General features: G+C 40.0%; 1 protein-coding gene across 1 annotated transcript; it reads left to right on the forward strand.

Annotated features, from left to right (window-relative positions):
- Window positions 1–8,996: 8,996 nt before the first annotated feature.
- Window positions 8,997–18,308, forward strand: SAMD7 (sterile alpha motif domain containing 7). Its single transcript, XM_010182132.1, has 8 exons — window positions 8,997–9,099; window positions 9,817–9,943; window positions 10,083–10,219; window positions 11,337–11,415; window positions 13,939–14,618; window positions 15,926–16,047; window positions 17,034–17,144; window positions 18,036–18,308. Exons 1-8 carry the CDS (start codon window positions 8,997–8,999, stop codon window positions 18,306–18,308), a joined length of 1,632 nt encoding a protein of 543 aa, XP_010180434.1.
- The last annotated feature ends 1,767 nt before the right edge of the window (window positions 18,309–20,075 follow it).

Genomic DNA, 20,075 nt, shown 5'->3' on the forward strand with positions numbered 1-20,075 from the left:
TCCCTGGGAGCACGTTTCAATAGGATTGGGTCCATTTTCTCCAGGTTTAGGCCCTGCGGTAGCATTTGACAGAGGACGAGGGGAAATTTTTTGTTGTCGCAGCCAGAACTTGAGGCAGGTGAACAAACAAATTAACAGATTAACAAACATCAACCCTGACATCCCATCAGATGACATGGATAGCAGAAGAAACTAACCACTCCCTGACATTTTAAAATCTGCCATTTCCTAGGCATTTCTTCTGAGAGGTAATTCACTGGAGTGAGAATTAAAGAGTAAATTGCCGGCTTGAGCAGTATAACCATCTGATCCCTGTGTTAGCCTCACAATATGCTTAACAGGATTTCCATCTTCTAGTTCCCCCCAATCCAATCGAATACACAGCTCTGGGATAACACAATTCTGGGTACCTGCTTGCCAATGGTCAGAAGTACGCCCTTTCTAAAAATGAGTATAAATAGGTAACATAATGCATGAGAGCAGGCAATTGTTTGCCTTCTCTTGTGTTTCTTGTTGGAACAGAAAGATTTTAAGTGAATGCATCAAGCATCTTAAAAGCTAACAACAGCTTAGCAGGTTAAATGTGAAATAGGTTTATCAGATCAGTGTAGTGCTCTTCTTGTAATTATGTTTTTACAGCCTGGTTAGGGGCTGGTATTGGAGAAGGGCTTGTGATGTCAGAGTGGGTAGGGCTTAGGAGCAGGGATGAGGGCTAATCAAGATAAGTTCAATTTGTATTTAAAGTGAAGTCAGCGTTAGTTAAGGGAGTTTTTGACATGTTAATCTTGATGTGTTTTAAAAGCTGCCAATCACATTACTGAGGCAGCTGGAAAGGAAGACTTATAGCAAAGGCACATACTCTTGGATGTTCATGGTGTCTTCGTTTTACCCAAAATTAAGGTCTTCACAATAGATGTAAGTATACATTAAATAAAAAGAAAGTGTGCCGGTTTCTAATGTAAATGGCGATGCAACATGGGCTAAGCAATACCAAGAGGTCTGTGATTTTTCAGATTTTGATAGGAAATATCTCATGACAGAAACAGCACAGATCAAAGCCGATTTCTTCATGGTGTTTTTCTTTTAAGAGCAGCATGGGACTGCAGAAAGTAAAGCTAGGAAATTACAGCAGTGATACAGAAAAAGTAAAGTGTGTGATTAACTATGTTCTAATTTCTCAGCAATCTGATATATGTATTCTTATGGGTAAATAAACCTGCATATTCAGGGGGAAAGCTGTGTTTTTATGTCATAATCTTGATCATTTCAGACACAGTTAAAGATCTATTTCATAAATAGATTTGGAGGATTTTACTTTTGGAAGGCTTGTCACTGTGTACTCAGTATTCTTCTAGGAAACTTTGGATACAGATTGAATTGCTTGATATACATGCCCAAATGTTTCACTGTCATATCTAACCATAACAAAATATTCTTGAAAGCTAGCTGGTTGTTAATACATATAGCTTAATCTTTGTGATAATTTATCTTCTTAAAGTACAATAGAAAAACCTCAATATTTTACAGATGCTTCCCAGAGCAGTGGATTTTCTAACCCAGAGTGCAATCAGAATGAATCACGGCTATCATCACACAGATATATTTCCCTGTTTTATTCTGCTGTTCCTACACTAGATTTACCTAATTAAAGTTTTGCTTTTGTGTGTAGGCATTGTAACAAACTCCAGTGTTAGCAGCTTTGTGGAACACCAATGTATGCAGTGAGATGTATTTTGTAGAATGTGATGAGGGTCCCTTACATCCTGTTATTAATTGCATATGCGGGTGGAATTAATTGTAGACTGAGAAAGGCTCGGGCACTATTATAATGCCTTTGGAGTTAAAATTTCAAGTTCCTCAGTTACAGAATATGTTAATTTTCTGTATTTCCCTGGTGCCTCAGAGATAAGGAAAGAGGCAATCCTGACTTGATAATTTTATCATGGTCTGATCTTGCAAACTGCAGCTGAAAATGTTCGGTCTGTTCAAGACGCTGACTTCTGGGTCTGTTTACAGGATCAGGTGTGCAATTTCACACGGTACTTTTACACAGGGAAAAAGTTTGTATTACAACTTGTGACTTCATATATGAGTCTGGAAAATAACTGTGGTTTTAGTATCTGATATCTGTGCCTTACATATATTTTAACATAACTGCAAATATTTTTTAAGATGAGTGTGTACTGTCTTTTCTTTTGTAACAAAGAAAGCTAAACTTAAACAATTAGTGACAAAAAACTGCACCATCTTATTTAATCTTAGTGTTATAAAACATACCAAATGCAGTTTTCCATTTTATCCGAAGTTTTTGAGAAGTCTAAGGGTGCAATATTTAATATCCTAACTGAAGAGGGAGCAGTACAGGTTTTCTAGATTCAAACTCGTAGTTAGCCAGTGATGTTAAATAAAAATACTTTTGAATAATCATCCTAAAAGCTGTTCCTTTTTCCACTTCCTGGTTTCTTTTGGCACTAGGAGTGTTGTCCTTCACACTAGTATTTCATGTTAGAAAGAAATTCCACTAAAATTGAACTGCATTTCATTTGGAAATACCAGCCTTGCTCTCCAATCATCAGAGAGCTCTCCGTCTCAAGACTTCCATTTCCATATTTGAAAATAAAAAATAAAAAAACTTATTTATTATGCTTTAAAATAAAAAATATTAAAAAATAAAACATGCAGAGTTTAGTTCCCCTTTAACTGATCCCACTTAACGCCACATTTTGCAATCTTTGGGCTTCTAAAAGAATCAAAGACAAGAGGATAATGTTCCAAATGTCATCTCTAATTATGAAATAAATCCACAGGAAAAACAAATTACATCATGCTTTTATCTCTGTGTATATAACCGATGTAACAGAGAGACCCATCCCTCGTAAACAGCTTTTCCATGTACTAGTTTGTCAAGATACTGGGTGGGTATACGTCACTCACAGAGATGTGTGCACGCACACACTTGCTCTGCTACAACCACTATTTTTATTAGTTCTTGCTTAGCTATTTTACTGAGTTTTATAAAAGGCATAGCTAAGGCACTCAGCGTGATCCCAGCTGGAGCCTTTGGGTGCTGCCATAAATACAAATGAATAATATTAACACTATGGTTCTGCAGAAACCGATCCTGTGGTTACAGCACCGAGCTGAGAGGGAGAAGTGCTAAGCACAATTCCCACCTCAGCTGCTTACTCTCCTGTATCTATGCCCCTCCAATGCCATAGCAAATGACAGGACTGCTTCTTTTCCTCCACCATCTGTCTGTCTCACCTAGTAGGCTTCAAAGGCTCTTGCTATGTGTTTGTGCTCAGCATGATGCATCTCCACCTCTGGCTTTGGTCAATGCTGACAGTTGCCAGTTTCCCTGTGCCCCTAGTCATTCCAGTGGGAACAAGATGAACACCTATTATGATCCTAACTTAGTTCCTGAAGGATTGAGTTTGCCAATGCTAAGCCTTGATTTCTACCTGACACCAGTGTGTTTAAAAAAAAAATATGAGTGACTTGCTGGTTGCAATCTAACCAATTAGGTATCTTAAAAATGGTGAAACATCCACGTCTTCATTTCAGTGTAAAGGCATGCAATGCAAACTCTACTGGCTGACACACACAGTATAAATATAGTTATTTTCCTTTCTTTAGGGAATGTATCATTCTCAATCCAGTTTTAGGATTACACTCTAATCTCAGCCTCTGGACTGTCTGTGCCCATGTATCTAGGATTAGAATTCAGCCATACAGCCTCTCCAACAGTACCTTACCCCAGTTAAGAAGACGTATTTCATGCTCCTGTATGACATACTGTTGGTATCATTGCTTTCTTGTTTTCTAAAAGTCACTTATTTTGCTGACTGTGGGTTCTTGAATAAGTACAATCTCTAGCTTTATGACTCTCAGCATAGGTTTAGGGCAAGAACCATTGACACTACAGTTAACAATATTAGAGTATTAATAATATTTGAATTATTATCTATTCTTTAAAACAGCACCTGATTTCTCAAGTAATCAGGAGAGTTTTTCTAAAAAGGGAGCCAATGGAAGTGAAAATAAGACTATGTACAAGTTTATTAATATATTTCACTCATAAGCACGCATACATGTTTACATTATATATTTAACTGATTTCTCTGACACAGATTAAGTTCAGCTTATACATAAGTCAATACTGTATTTTGCCTATGGAATTAATAATATAGACACACTGACTGCTACAGACATTTTGAAACTGTATATAGCATGATTAGATTCGCAAATGCTTCTGTTTCATGAAGTTTGTGTCTTGCCACTTCTCAACTAATAAATTGAGACAGAATTAGTACTGGGTGAGTGGTTCTGCCTGCTGCCAAGAAGGGTTTGCTAAGGGTAAGACTCTAGAGGTAGAGATTAACTTGTCTTCATCCCTGTAATGTGCTGTACAGCCAGGATTTGGGCAATAGGATCAGAGAAGAGCCATATATGAATGTAACACTGGACAGCTGGCGTGTATGAATTTGTATGATCCCTGATGCAAGATTTTGAGCTACTCCCAAATCTCAGCTAATATATGTATCAGAAGTATACTTTCCCTGCTCCCTCAGAGATTTTTTTTGCTGATGTTGGTTTCTAACATGCTAGTTGCTATGAGACCTTGAGTACCCTAAATACGACCTCTAAGTCAGAATCTCAGCAAAGTAACCAAAAAAGGTGTTTTTCCAAATGGAATAACAAAGATTAGTCAAGTTCAGTATCTCCTGACATAGGGTTACATGCAAGCCTTTATACTGGGTTATTAAGCTAACTATTTATCCTACCTGATCAATTCAATATCTCCCTGAACAGGAAATTCAGGGAAATAATAAAGTAATTTAATGCGGATAACATATACATACAAAACGTGTCCTTTAAGTAAAATTTACACCATACTGATATTCTAACATTCAGGTAGGGAAAATAGATTAGAATTTAAGTGGAAACAACATCTGAAAAGTTTTACCACAAATACCAGAGTTATTTTTATATATCTAGGGAGAAATCCAAGCTAAGTGAGATACGATTGACTGGCACAGCAATGAAAAAAAACAGAATGACTTCATGGAGCAACTCCAGTGAAAACCTCGTTAAGGAATCAAACCCTCACAATGGCTCACAATGATTCAAAAACTGGGTCAGCAGAAGAAGTAAGCTACTAGAAGTAAGCTTTAGTGGAAGAAGATACCAACGAACTTTCAAGTCATATTATCCCATTACTTCTTTCAATACTGTATCTTTTCCATGTCAAACAGGCCACCTAGTCTACCTTTGCAAGGATAAGTTGCTTATGTGATGAACGCTGCCTGAAGCTATGAACGTTGCTTAAAGTGATGCTTTGTGAATCTTGGTCATCTAATGGATAATAATCTATCAATAAATACAGATCGACTCCACTGTGGATGCGGCTGTATATGGAACCCCTCATTCAGTGAAAATGCCAGCATTCAAAAGAAAACCTCACTTTTCAAAAAGAAGATTTTAAAGAAAGGTCTTAAATAGTTTCTGCTTCAGCTCAAAAGGAGGTTGTGTGAGAGACTACCTGTCAACAGACAGTATAACACACTTCATATCCAATGCAAAATCCAGACTTGTTTTGGGAACTGCACAAGGCATACACTGACCACAGCGATACTGGTGTTACTGGTTTCTAACCACAGTTACTGCTGCTTGGTTGTTGATAGATGTCTGTCTGAACAGACCGGGTATATGGGACCCCATGTGGAGGTTGTGGATTTGGGTCAGAATAGACGGGTCTTTTCCTACTAGGTTTTCCATTACTATACACCTTAAAGTTGTATCAAATTATTTTAGTCACAGGTGTGATTTTAAGGGGGAGTGGAGTGAACAGTGTTACTACAACAGTAAAAGTGTAGATAGGCCTGATAAATAAAAATGTCTTTTATTTGTATGTTTTTTCCCCACATAGAGATACCTTACCTATAATAATTTGCATTCACAACTGTGAGTAAAGTGGGATTGAAGCATTCTAGAAGTTCCTAAAAAGCAAAAGTGGCACAGCTTCTCAGTCATCTGGCAGACAAAATTTTCTTAGTGTTATTACTAGCTTTTTTTTTTACTGATTTACTAGAATAAAAAGGTTAAAACCTCCTTTTTCTTCCATTATGTCTATCTGGATCTCTGCTGGTGGTTTTCCACTTTCATATTCTCTAGTCAGATGCACCAGGCAAAGGTCAGGCTGCAAGGAGGTTTGCATGAAGTTTAAAATTGGAGCTTTGTTTTCCAGGGTATTTAACACATGGCCACTTATCCGTGAAAGGAAACCACCTAAATGGCTCACTGGACCAATATGGTATGGCAAATACCATCATCCCACTTGCCATCTATTTTTTGAGCTGCTCTAAAGTTTAGTTCAGCACTAAATCGCTTTAGTACTGAGCTTTAAAATGCTTTAGCAGCTCAGAAGCACTTTGGCAGCTCAAATGCTCTTCATGAAGCACCCAGCATCCTAAACCGCTTTAAGTCTAAAGCATCCTAAAAAAAAAGGCAAATGGAAACACGTTCAGCAGCACATGTTCAGATACATATGTCAAGAACAAAGGACATGCCACTGTTGTTCTTGGATTTGACAGGCTTGTCTGTTTCCAGGAAGACCTGGATCTTGGCCAACACAGAACCCAGCATTTACAAATGTAAAGAACTTTTTATTTTGAGGGAGCATCAGTGGTGTGGCCTCTGCTCTCAGTCTGAATGGCTGAAATTACTAACTTGTCTACGCTTTGAAAAACTCATTTTGAGGATGAGACCAAGTATCTTCACCATACCAAGGAAATGGTAAATTCCTAGAGAATGTGAATGAGATTGATAGCTTTCTCTTAAAATTGTTTTAACTCATCAATAGATAAAAGGCAATAAAAAGAGTTATAATGATTACTCTAATTTATGAATGGCTTAGTAACAAAATATAGGATTTGGCTTCCATCAGATTTTAGATAATGAACAGTTTTTAAAGTTTGGTTCTGTTTTGGAGAAGGACTGGCTGTGAAAAAAGGGAATTTTGGTTGTTACTGCTTACTGTTTCTAAGGAATTTCTGTCTCCTAAACAGCTGGTTTTAAAGGTAAACAAACCACTTGGCAATCGGATCTGTTACACTCATAGCAATGCTGACATCTCAAGCTGTGTTCGATCTCACTGGTACTTGTACAACACCACTGCTTTTGCAGTGGTCGCATATGCACAGTTGATCTCCCAGTTGGATTTTACCATGCCAATGCCATTAGTCACAGGCATTGACTTTGTAAGGAGAGAAACAGGGGCAACATGGTATAAAAGTGAAAATATGTTTTGGCCTGCAAAGTAAGCATGTTTGGCACAGATATGAAAATACATGAGAAAGACCTGAGCAAAAGATAGTTAGAGTTCTCAGAGAAGGCTGGCATTTTAATGTAATAGCATCACCACAACACACTGAAAGCAAACTGGCGAGTAAGCCCTAAAAAGTTAAACCATCCAAAGCTGTGGACGGTTTTGGCCATTTGTGCTTCAGAGATCACATCTTTTTGCAGTGATTATTAACATGAATTCGGCAGTTGTCAGTACCCATCTGAAATGGGAGGTAGCTGCTGTCAGGGAATTTGTCAGGGATGGTTTCCCTGCCATGGGATTCACATCCTAGATTAGACCCAGAGGAGAGGAGTCTGCTGCCCTTAGCAGCACAGTCAATCCTCTCTTTCTCAGATCTTGTTTCTAAATGATTCCTCTTTGCTGGCTTTCATGGAAAGGTTTAGAAAGGCACAACTCATTTGAGCTCTCTTTGGCTTTGGTAGATTCTCTGTGCTTCTTTCTTTGCATTTCTAAGGCACCCCTCACTGTTATCTATACCAAATGCCAGCTGAACTCATGGAGCTGTAACTCATTATCCACAGGATTATAACACTTAAGCATTACATCTTCCACATTGCAGAAGAGAGAAGGAATCCATTTTGTCAGAGCTAATGAGGAAGAAAATTCAACTCCTCTATTTCAACTTACTTAAAAAAAAATAAATCAATCATTTGCTATGCAAATCTAGTTTGGAACAAAAGTACAGATGCCTCTGCTGCCTTTAGAGCTAGCCTGCTCCCTCTGCCAACCCCTCAGCTTAAAGCATCCCACACTGGAGAGCTTTTTAACATCCAGGCTGTCAGTTACAGGATGTATTTCCTTTATGACCTATCTGCACAAATAATGCTGCTGTAGATCATTCTCTCAAAATCCTGAGCAGGGCATACTGTGGTCACTCATTCCTCTGGTCTCTGGATCATTTGTAATCTAGTCACCTTTGGACAGGCTTAGTAATGCTCACGCAGTCCACCTCAGTGCCTGTACAGCTATCCAGCTATGCATTTGTAGTGTGTTAGTTTTTAGTCTAGATTTCTACTCCTCATCTGGCTTTATTTATCTGTACATGTATGGATAATTAATCTGAGTTTAGCTGTTTTTACCACTGTTTTCATCACTACAAAGCATGTTTCTCTACCCTTTTTACTTCATTTGGCAGTCTTAAGGGGCTGATATCATTTGGAACAGCTTATTCTATAATTTCTTTCCATTTCACTTAGTTGACAGAGGACAGGGCTCCAAACTATTACAATTCCCAAATAAAACCAGAGATACCTGCCTTCCTGAGAATGAGCGCATGTCACTGTTCTCAGGGCTTCAGCCAAAATACTTTGGTTTAATTATGTCCTTCTTAACAGCTGTTATTTCCTAACATCCCGACCGCCTTAACAAGTCCCAAGGACACTGAACAACTCAGTCTAAACAAAAGAAACATTATCGTCACAGAGAAAAATGAAAGTTTCTCTAGGGTAACCGACACAATCCACAAGCACTGAAGGGTACAGCTCAGACTGGAGGAAGGACTATCTGCTTATCTGAGAAATAATTTGTATATCGTGCTCTTTTTCTTACATTGTTGAACATCTTATTCTCTTCTTTGGGCCTGCTGATTCAGTTATTTACTACACAGAAGTTGTTGCTGTCTCCTTGCAGGATGACTCCACGAGATCACATGAGAAAAATGTCTATCCTGGGGGAACAAGGAGCACTGGAAGAAAAGCACTTATACCGGCTAGCAAGTGGCATGGCAGCAGGAGGTAAGCAGGAAGAAACCTAACTGTGCTTTTGTTTATAGAATTGCTAGTACCTGTATGACAAACAAGAAACAGCCAGCAACTGGTTTCATGTCTTTAAAAGATATCTGAAATTCATCTTAGGAGTAACTGGAATAACATTTCTCTTATTAAAAGTTAAGATGGGAGACTCTTGGCATTCATAATTTGATCAAGGGATACTAAGTACCTGGAGAGTCAAGGTCACACAGGAACTCAGCAACAAAAGCCAGAGCTGGATATTACGTTGTTCTGGCTCACCGCTGCAGGCTCTTCTTTCTAGACCTGCCGTCTCATGACAAGGCGCGTTCCAGCTAATAAGATTTTTTCTAAAAATAAACCTGTATTAGAAATTAAAAATCTCTCAAGCAGTGAGCCTAACATTCATGGCTATTCTCTTCTGTTTAATAATGATATATGAATTATTGCTGATTGTAAATTGTCCTTTTCTACCCTTGACTGTGCACATCCTTCTTATTTTTAATGCAGTTTGATTGTCTAAAAGTACTTTATTTAAACAACACGGTTAAGGAAATGTACTCTTTTTTAGTTACTGCTATTAAAGAAAGGTGTGATTTCCTAACTTACGCTAAAATGCTGTCACCTGAGCAAAAAAAAAATTTACTAGGAAAGTTATACTGCAGACAGAATCACTTTCTAATTTACTACATTGACAACAGAACTGTATATGCTTTGTATCAGAACTGCGGCAGCGGCAAGAGATGCTAATGAGAAATCAGCTGATGGCAGTAAACCCTCAGCTAATGGGTCCCAGCCAGCAGAGAATGCAGGCGATTCCCTCCCAGTTTGAGCCCCGACTGGTAGACAGGTATTTTGCACCATTCCTCTTGTAATACTGCAGTTAAAGAATAAATGTGCATGCACTGTACTCAACTGTGTAAAGATCTTAGATTATTCTTAACTAAACAATGTTCTGTGCATACCTGAATGTATTTTTTTCCTCTCAGAGATCTGTTACCTTCAACTGAAATGATGGCATCAGCTGACCCAAGACAAATCCACATAGCATCCCACCTTGGGCCCACAGTCCCACAGCATGCAAACATGCCAAACATGTTGTCCAACCGTGTTTACCCAGGCCCAGGTAACGAAGCATGGTCTGCATCCTGAAAAGTGATAGCATCTAAATGAGAAAGCAAACTGCACCTACTAGTTTTTCATAGGTTTATCGGTAGTGTCAATAAACAGTTGATTTTCTTTGGAAAAACAGTTTCACTAAAAGGAGGCAATCTGCCTACCAGAGATTCTAAACTGTGCCAGTTCAAGTCGAAACACACCAGTTTTAGCTTTTGTTAAACACACTGTTTTCAAAATAATTTGCATATTTGTGTTCTCTCCTTTTCCTTTTGTATTTTCCAAGCATCTTCACACCTGAACAGAAGGCTGTAGCTAAACAAATTAGTTCAATCAACAACTCTTTTTGCTACATTTAACTCTTGCTCTTGTGTGAGCATTGGCTGTTTTAAGACTACTTTACTGATAATGTTCTTTAACCGTAACGTCACATGTAATTTTAGTCATGTAGGGCAACTACAAGTCCTTTTAATAAAGGCTGAAAATTACAGGGCACAGGTCTAAGGGGAAGGCTGGACACCACAGCACAGCAACACAACTGTGGCACGCATGTCATGCTGCACATAAAGGTACATATCACTTTATACAAAGAGGTCATATCTTAAGGTTCCTTCTTTGAGAGGAGTGAATAAATTCTCAATGCCACATTAGATCTATCAACAAGAATTTCTGGCTTCAGCTTCTTCCCATCCCCAGTCGTTCCCTCAAGAGGAAATATAATTTAAAATTACACAGCATCTAGGCTGAAAACAGGCCTGAGGGAGCAGGTTTACTTTCCTTAACCATTGGTCATTATTTTCTGAGCAGCGATATATACTTCAAAGACATAAGTCACCAAATAAAGCCACTCTGCTGTCTCCTTCCTTTATGGATAATTGCAGGTATACCTAACCACAGACCTGATCCTGCAAACACCTGATGTTTGACTTCACGTTTCTACTACATATTCCCACCAAAGCAATGAGCACAAATAGGATTTAACTTGAAGTCATATCAGCTTCCTGGTGAAGCACAAAGCTCAAGCCTTAAAAAGCTTTTTAAGACGTCTCTACATTGCTTTGGGGTTTGTGCATTTGTTTGAGGAAACAAGTGAGTTTTAAAGATTTTTCTTTTTTCCCCTCTTTAAGGATATAGCTTTCTACAACCAGAATCCATGGAAGCTGTGGCCAGAAGACAAGAACTGGTTCAAAAGCAAAATATTGCCAGGTAATCAATAGTAAGTTTTGCTCTGAGGTGTATGCCAGGATTAGGACAGCAAAGGCAGCTGGAAATTATTAAGTCACAGACTTTTTGTGGGCTTTTATTCACAGTGATTGAGATACTTTTACAAGTCATCCAGAGGAGCAGAGGGCCCTTGATTATCTCTAAAGTTCTGAAGGTACTGAACTTTCTGCTTCTAGCTTTAAAAAAATACAGTATAAAGAAACAAACCCTTCAGCTTAGATAAAGAAACAAACAAGCTGCAAACATCAGCCCCAGCACTTGAACTCTGGATCCAAACACCCTGAAATTACAAGAAGTCAGAAATTAATTCAAACTTTACAGCCATGTGCCATCACACACAATATTTTAAGCCTCTACAGCTGGGCCCTTGGGGTGATTAGTTATGTCTCCACCCCACTAGGGTGGACAGCTTTCCTAGTTTAAGCAAACACTCTGAATGTCAGGGTGACTATAGAGAATCCAGCAATTTGTGCCAGTATCAGTGTAGTCAGTAACTGGGTACACAACCACCAGTGCCCTCCCTCACAGCCACACCATTCCCACACAGAAACTCTAACCCAGCCGCACCTGCACTGGGTTTTAGCACAGCATGGAGCAGCAGCACCTCTCGCGCAGTAAGACTAAGAGCAAAGACCAGACAAATTCTAAGGAGGCATGTCAAAAGAATCACAACACAAACTTTTTAAGCTCTTCAGTAAGAAAAGCTTGATTACTGAACTCTTCCAAGCACAAGATTTACACCAACAATGCATTTCATATAGCTTTTGCCACACTGCAAAAACCCTGAGAAAAACAAGTAAAATAGCTAGTGGCATACAAAGCTTGCACATACCCCTCAGCCACATCAGAGCTAGTCCTGTCCGTTCAAGCTCTTCCCTCAGAGTACCAAACCCAGAAAAACCCCAACATAAAAGAGCTCAGCCTAAATCCATGAAATAACTTTTTACCTCAGTTTTTTACCATCCTGGCAATTTCCACTAGCTTCATGCTGCTTCCTACAGCACAGCTCAGCTTCAGAGCTGCACTGCCTCCTTTCAGTAAGTCAGGTGTTGGCAAACAATCTCCTGCATTTGCAGCTGTGCTGCTGAGCACCTGGGCCCAAATCTTTGTTCTCCAAGGGACTCTGCCTTATACCAAAGCTCAGTCACTCCCCCGTCTGTTTGTCCTCAGAGGAGGTGACTGTCTTATCTGGAGGAGTGGTCAGGAATGTAAAGGTCTTTGCAGTTTATCTCCACCTCAAGAGCTGTGTGTGAGGGATGACAATTGGGCAAGATGTACAAGGACATGATACATAGACAAAACACTTCCACTGGATCTCTGAAAACAGAAAACTAGTAATTCATAGGTTGTTGCAAAGATGAAAAGAGGGCAGAGAAAAAGCCCTGAATATTGTGGAGCAGTCAACTAATTCATCCACACAACAATCATCTGAATTGGGCACCTTTTGCTGAAACTGTTTTCTTGACAGTTTTACATTACTAAGAAGTCTCCTAAAAGTCAAGACTCTCTCTGACCTCTTATCCTCATTGTAGTGTTAATAAAGCTAGCTTAGTCCACTTTAAAGACATGGGTGCCCTCACAAGCCCTTTGCCAAAGAAGAATGTGGAAGTCCCCCTGAAAGCCCCTGAAAGCAAGGCAGGCAGGCTGAACTAGGTTTGTGTCTGGTAGATCAGTTCACTTCTCCCATCTCTCAGCTTCAGCTGAAGCTGTGGAGCTCCAGGAGCTATAGCTTTCTGCTTCGTGACTAGCTTGGCTCCAGAGGAAGCTGATGCCAGCAAAGGTCAGTACAATGGAGACACACACCACTACGTGTATTCTCCATATCTCACTGGTAAGCCCAACTACCAGCTATGCCAGGGGCACAAAGCTGGCACAGGCCCTGGAGCACTTGGCTTTATCCACCGGGAAGGAGATCAGTAGCACACTTACCACCTGGACCTCACCCTTTCACACTCCCGGAGTCATGCTCAGCTGCCAGGCACTATGGAGAATTACTCAAGAGACTTACTCACATTACCTTACTCCAAATGTATGCACAAGTTGCATAGATAATATAATTCTAGTTCTTCATCACTTGCAATATCACTGCCACTTTCCAGTTTTCTTATTGGTAATATAAATCACTTATTTTATTTAGTCTTTTACCCTTATAACCCTGGAGACAATTTTCCAAATCCCAAATGACCATAATCACTGTAATAATGCCTGGATTGCCCATATACAAACAACACCTTTTTGTCTGAGATTTCATCCAGAGGCATCACATGGAAGATTTATTTACTCTTCATTTTAGTTTACTATATGTATCTGGCAGCACATTAAATATAGCCAGGTTTGCCATTCCATCTGCAGTCTGTGACATCTCACACATAGCAATACAGGGGAGGGAGAAAAAAAGCAGGACTCTTGCCTATTTAATTATCTGAGTTTTAATCTGCTATTGACAAAAATAAATGATTAAGGAATTGGCCAGCTCTAACTGCTTGTGTTCTGTGTGTCTTTTAGAATGGAAATGGAGATGAGTGCTATTTTTCAGCAAAAAGAAATGGAGAAAGCTCATCGGAAAGGACTACTGGGCCTGGAAGCACCTTTCCTTTACCATGGGATGCCAGCTAGTCCCATTGCCTTCCGTGGCAGGCACAGACTACCTGAAGGCCATCTTCCCAGTGACTTATATGTTCATCGTACCACCCTTGATGAAATTCATGGCAACGCTATGCTCATGGCAACCGGCCCATACCCTCCAGTCAGCACTTTGCAAAGGGAGAGGGGTCGTCGACCAGGAAGAAGAGCTGGAAATCAGAAAACTGCAGACTGTAGTGCCAATGGCACAAAGAACCAAGCTGATGACAAAACTACAGACCCTGCTTCAGCTACAGCCGATGATGAGAAAGAAGACAAGAAAGAAGCAGAGGTGGAGACACCAAACAAACACGAACAAAGCAAAAATCAGACTGAGCCATCTGCAGCCGCCAAAAACTGTAAAGAGTTTGAACAAGGCTTGAGAAAAAACTGTGCTCCTCTTGAAATTTCTGCTGAAACTAACAGCTGCAGCAACACAAATGAGAAGGAATCTAATAGCTCCTGTGCTGCTTTTGATGACAAGTACATGTATCCTTCTGCAATCCCATTCTCAGCACTACCATATGGATTTCCAGTACCCAGCAATCCATTACTACCTTCAGGTTTGTCAAGTCTCCAGATTACAGTTAGAGTGGCATGCTGATATTATTTATTTTTATTGATATGCTCTCTTATTTCTTCCCCTTGTTTTAAGCTAATTTTTGGTATGATAGTAACGGCAACTAAATGTAGAATTCATACGCTGCAAATAGTAATGCCTTGGTAAATCCAAGTCAGCAAAGGTAAAGAGTAGTTTTCCCTGCCTGCAAACTGTGCTGCTTGCTGGAGGTTTCAGCATCTTCGGTAGTAGTGCTTTACTTTGCAGGACAATGCAATTGCACAGCAAAAAGTCACAAAGCAGCCTCCTGTTTCAATGCTCTGTGCTATGCACTATACCACTGTAGGATGCCATCCTGTGTTTGTATCAGTCCTTGAGGACAACACACTCATCGCCCCTAAGCCATGAAGTTAGCAGCACTTTGAGGTTCTCCACCATCCTGTTCAACAAGTCACATTCTCCCCTCTCCTTCTGGTGGTTGCGGGGAAATGCAGCAGTACGCAATATGATGATCATATCCTGTGTGTGTCAAACAGGACAAGGAATCCCCTTAGAAGCCACACTCATTTAGGAACAAACTTATCCCTGAGACTTGAGCTCCCCAAGAACAAAGTGTAAGACACAAGTCTTTCCAGCTACTGTGCAAAAAACACTGTTTCTAAAGCTTTGCAGCTCTTGCTAAATGCACCAATGCCAGTGGATGAGCCCTGCAAAACTTCCCATTACCTGAAATGAGAACAGGCTGGGGTGTTTGTCTGGGATCAGCTACCAAAGATACACTGTATCACTGAAAAATATATAACACACATTGAGTATTCAGCTCCTGCCTGCAAAAGGAATTTCAACTAAAATAAATAAAATAGCTGAATGAAATTGTGAGCTAGCCTCTTTCTTCTGCCCGTAACTTTTCTACATGTCCTTCCAACTCACAGTAGGTTTTCAAGGGCTAGCAAAAGCTTGGTTCTGTTCTACTGAAATATTAGTCAAGCTAAAATAACAGTAAAGTATAAAGAATCAAAAACATTGAATAATGTACTCATTAGAGCAAATACCACAGTATGATTTGTATGTGTAGTGACTGGTATGTACAGTGCCAACAGTAAACAAAAGAAGCCACCAAAAGAAAACCTTCCAGAATCAGCTGGAATCTGGTGATTTTGGTGTCTAGGACTCCTGCAGCTGTTGTGGCGACACACTGCTGCTAATACATTAGATTCTGGGGAAGAGTAAAAATTGTCATATTAACAATCATTTCCTATTGATTTGCCAGCAAAGTCCTACACACATAACATTTGTGTTTCCTCCTCAAAGGAGCACATGGCCTGATCCTGAATGGAGAGGACATTTCTTCCATTGAAGACATTCGCAAGTGGACCGTCGATGACGTATACAACTTCATCGTTAGCCTCCCAGGCTGTTCAGATTATGCTCAGGTGGTTATAAACATTCATCACATTTTCAGGTCTTTAGACCATCTAGATTGAAAGGTCATCTAACAAATGTAAATGTTAGAGGGTAACTGGTTGTCATGAAGTTACAAAAGTAATAGTAGTTTTCATTGTGCTTCAACAGATGAAGCCACTTGCTTCTTAAAGGGAAAAGCAATCCATGCCCTGAGAGGTTACATGCACTTCTGCTGCAATCTGGAGTCATTGGTCATGACACATATTAAGAAGATCAGCACCAAAAGAAGAAAAGAATAGGAAAAGTATCTTAACTTTTTCACTCCACACACCTTGCATGATTTTTATACAGATTAAAAAAATTTTGCATTCTTGAATATTTGTATAACCCACTCATTGCCCTTGAGCTCTTATAGGCATCATTTCAATTTAAAAAAATGAAATATGGAATCATAGAATCATCTAGGTTGGAAATGACCTTTAAGATCATCAAGTCCAACCACAAACCTAGCACTGCCAAGTCCTTCACTAAACCATGTCCCTAAGTGCCACATCTACACATCTTTTAAATACCTCCAGGGATGGTGACTCAGTGACTTCCCGGGGCAGCCTGTTCCATGCTTGACAGCTCTTTCAGTGAAGAAATAGCTCCTAATACTCAATATCTTTAGAAATGCAAGCAAAGAGATGGAAATTCTGCATAATCCTGGTAAAGCCTTAATAAGATGAACACTATTCTTCCATTGATAGCAGGCTGCTCACTTGCTAAAAAACTTGCTAAAAAACCACAAGAATTAAGCAACATTGAAACTTCCCACTTGCCAAGGACAAGTAGATAAGCTACAGGCAGACATGCTGATAGCCACACAATTAAACAAGAGACCTCGTGCTGCAGTTAAGAGATAAACATGAAATAAAATGCTAAAATTATTGTTTCCTCCTTTATTGTGTATGCCTCAGGATTAAGCACAGAAGTTTGTTTTAGCATGCCATGATGTGTTTTATCTTTTCGTAAGGTATTTAAAGACCATGCTATTGATGGAGAAACCCTCCCACTGCTAACAGAGGAACATCTCCTGGATACAATGGGATTAAAACTCGGACCAGCATTAAAAATCCGCTCTCAGGTATGATCATAAAATGTATGCCAAAATGGCAAACCGCAGAGATGTGAGAGAGTCAAAAGCTATCAGGATTAAAATTTTCCACACTAAACCACATGTTTTCTCACTGATAAGGTACCTATCATATTAGGAGAAAAGAAATGACTCCAGCGTAGTTCACTTTTTCTTCTCTGCATGTTACAACAGCACACAGAGAGATACTAAGGGGAAGTTAGGATTGACAGTTTGAGACACTTAAAGTGGAGTCAGGATACAACAGCACTGTAGGCTAGGCTGAGGTTGGAAATTGAAAAGAAGTTTGACAAACTAACTCAGTTTCACTGCTCTTTTCCCTTCTCAGCTGGTAAGAACTGCTCTGATCCATATGTGCTTTTGCTCCAGCCTGGCTTTTAAAACATACCAAGAAAAGGTTTCTCTAGCCTTTCTGGGAATATAATATTACATGTTTCATGTACAAGGTGTCCCTCTGTGTTAAAAGTTTTCTAGTCTTAATTTCACCCAGCAACATCAACTCTCTGTGTATCTCTATTGTTGCCTGGTTCTTTTCCATTTCTTTAACCCCTTGCTCTCTCTCTCTCTTCTCTCATTAAAACCAGCTTTCCCACTCCTAGCAGGCAGTTTGGTGCGACAGCACCTAGAGAGCAAGAGCAGCCTGCTGTCAGAGCCAGCACACTGCGGCATTTCCCAAGCTGAGTATTACCAAGCTCCTTCCACAAGGACCTGGGCCTAGAAAAATATGAGAGGGAAAATGGAAGAGATTTTTTTTTCACTTTTGCTAACCACTGATAACCCTTTGAGATGGCTGGGACCTCCTGGATGTCCCTGGCATGACATTAAATGGCTTTAACACTATCTCAAGAAACAATTACTGCAATTGTGCTTTTGTCTTTAAAGGTGTCTCGACGGCTGGGCAACGTGTTCTACATGATGAACCTTCCTCTGTCTGTGCCCCTGCCACCTGCTCCAGGCAAACCCTCAGATCAGCCCTCGGACATGGCCTCCCCTCTTCACTGCAACAGCAGCGGCGATCCACTGGATAGTCCCTGCTCTCAGGACCCAGAAACTTCAAAAGCAGTGGAACAGATCGCATCAGAAAGCAGGGAAAATCCCTGTGAAACAGCTGGATCTCAGACTGACTTCCAGATGATCACTTTTCAGAAAAGTTGAGCTGAGTCCAGGACATAAAACGTTTTTAATAATACGGGAGCATCTAGTTGAGAAGATAGCTACACCCTGAAACCTCTGCATGACTGGGGCTGAATAAAATAAGCTGCAAACGCAGCATAAGGAAGTATGGTATCTGAAAAGCATTTTAAAAATGCAACTACATGTTAGTGCAATTACTTTCAAGTGCAATTCATTGAAAAGAATACCAGTACAGTGAAGAGGTAAACTTGATTTTTCATTGAAGTCCAGTGTGATCACTGAAATCTGTCAGAGCCTGAGTGTGCTGTCTGTCTTACAGTGTGTTCCTGCTGGCTGCTGAGAAACTGCAAGGAAAAGTTACAGCTTCCACGCATAGCTGACTTGTGCTTCAGTTGAACAAAGTTTATACAGAAAATTTACATGGAATTCATTGGGAGAGTATGGAATTACCTGCAGAATATAAAGAAATATACCCTAGAATCAGCAATTTGAGCTAATTCCATTGTTATTACAGAACTAAGCCTTTCTAAGTGCCTGAGAAGGGTATACAGGCTGTAGACAAGACACACAGATTAAACCCTGGACGTGAAAATACTGTGTGTAACAGCAATTTTAATTATTTTGAGGCATTCTTATCAACAGGGTTTGAATTTGCTTTGAGTGATTGCACAGCTGAGCTGAATTTAGGAGGAAGCATCAGCAGACTCCACCATGAAGACCAGTCACTGGGACAGTAATGTTCCTGCAGACAGCGGCTCAAAACCACCCAGATCCTGCCAGCCTCTGCCACAGCACCCTTCCCCTTCCCCTTCCCCTTCCCCTTCCCCTTCCCCTTCCCCTTCCCCTCCCCTCACTAGGCAAGTCATGCAAAGCCCTTCACTCAGCAGCATGCTCAGTGCTCTTCATTTTGGAAGAGAACACCAATTTTAACCCGAAAGCTCCCTTTTTTCTGCAAAAGCATGGTTTCCCCTCCCTTCTGCTACTGATGGTTCATTATCTCACAGCAAACAAGAACCACAAAATAGAGTTTCTAGTGAGGGTTAAATTCCCAGCATTTCATTGTGATTCCCGTGTGAATTATCTTTGCTCCCTCTTCAGGGGTTTGGTCACACACTGTCTTCCAGTCAGGCTTTGGAAGTCAGTACACCGCAGTGCCGTCTTCTCTCTCCTTGCATGAACACTTCTTTACTCCTAAAGGCACACAAACATTTTTTATAAATTTAATTTCTGTAAATTGAGGGTTGATAGATTGCAGATCTGCTGTAGATTGCTACTTGAGATTCTCTCCCCTTAGTTTAGTCTGTGTGCCTCAAGTACTTAAAAGCCAAGAGGTAGCACTGCTCTTTAGGTGGTGAGTGTCTAAACACACGGGGAGAGGGGGTATTCTCATATTTCAGACTGTGGACATCTGTTCTTTTACATTAGCCTAAGATCAATTATTTTATAACTTTGGTATATTTGTGTACTAGTTAATATGTAATTAGATGCTGGCAACAACAACTTAAGATGTTCATCTTACTATACTGACCAAACTTTGCAGCCTTGAGAAGGGCAAAGACCTATAGTACTCCTTTTCTGAACTAGCAAAGCCTTTCTGTAAAAGGAGTAGAGCCTGATTCTGCTTTCACTGAAAACTGCCATCAGTTACAGCAGTTTTGGGCTCTGTGCATACATCTCCAGATACTGTAACTGCACTATACGATTTTAGGGTTGCTCAATAAATGCAGTAAGGCTCAATGCAAAAATGTGGTATGTTATGCAGCACAATACTCCAAAGTTTCAGACAGA

Source organism: Mesitornis unicolor, unplaced genomic scaffold (assembly GCF_000695765.1).
Source record: "Mesitornis unicolor isolate BGI_N332 unplaced genomic scaffold, ASM69576v1 scaffold47323, whole genome shotgun sequence".
Classification (NCBI taxonomy): domain Eukaryota; kingdom Metazoa; phylum Chordata; class Aves; order Mesitornithiformes; family Mesitornithidae; genus Mesitornis; species Mesitornis unicolor.

What these genes read in the sequence shown, in the direction of transcription:
- SAMD7 (XM_010182132.1), top strand. Translation starts at nt 8,997, where the DNA reads ATGACTCCACGAGATCACATGAGAAAAATGTCTATCCTGGGGGAACAA. An exon ending in GAGCCCCGACTGGTAGACAG is followed by an intron (nt 9,944 to 10,082) that starts GTATTTTGCACC and finishes TTTTCCTCTCAG; the next exon opens with AGATCTGTTACCTTCAACTG. An exon ending in CATTAAAAATCCGCTCTCAG is followed by an intron (nt 17,145 to 18,035) that starts GTATGATCATAA and finishes TTGTCTTTAAAG; the next exon opens with GTGTCTCGACGGCTGGGCAA.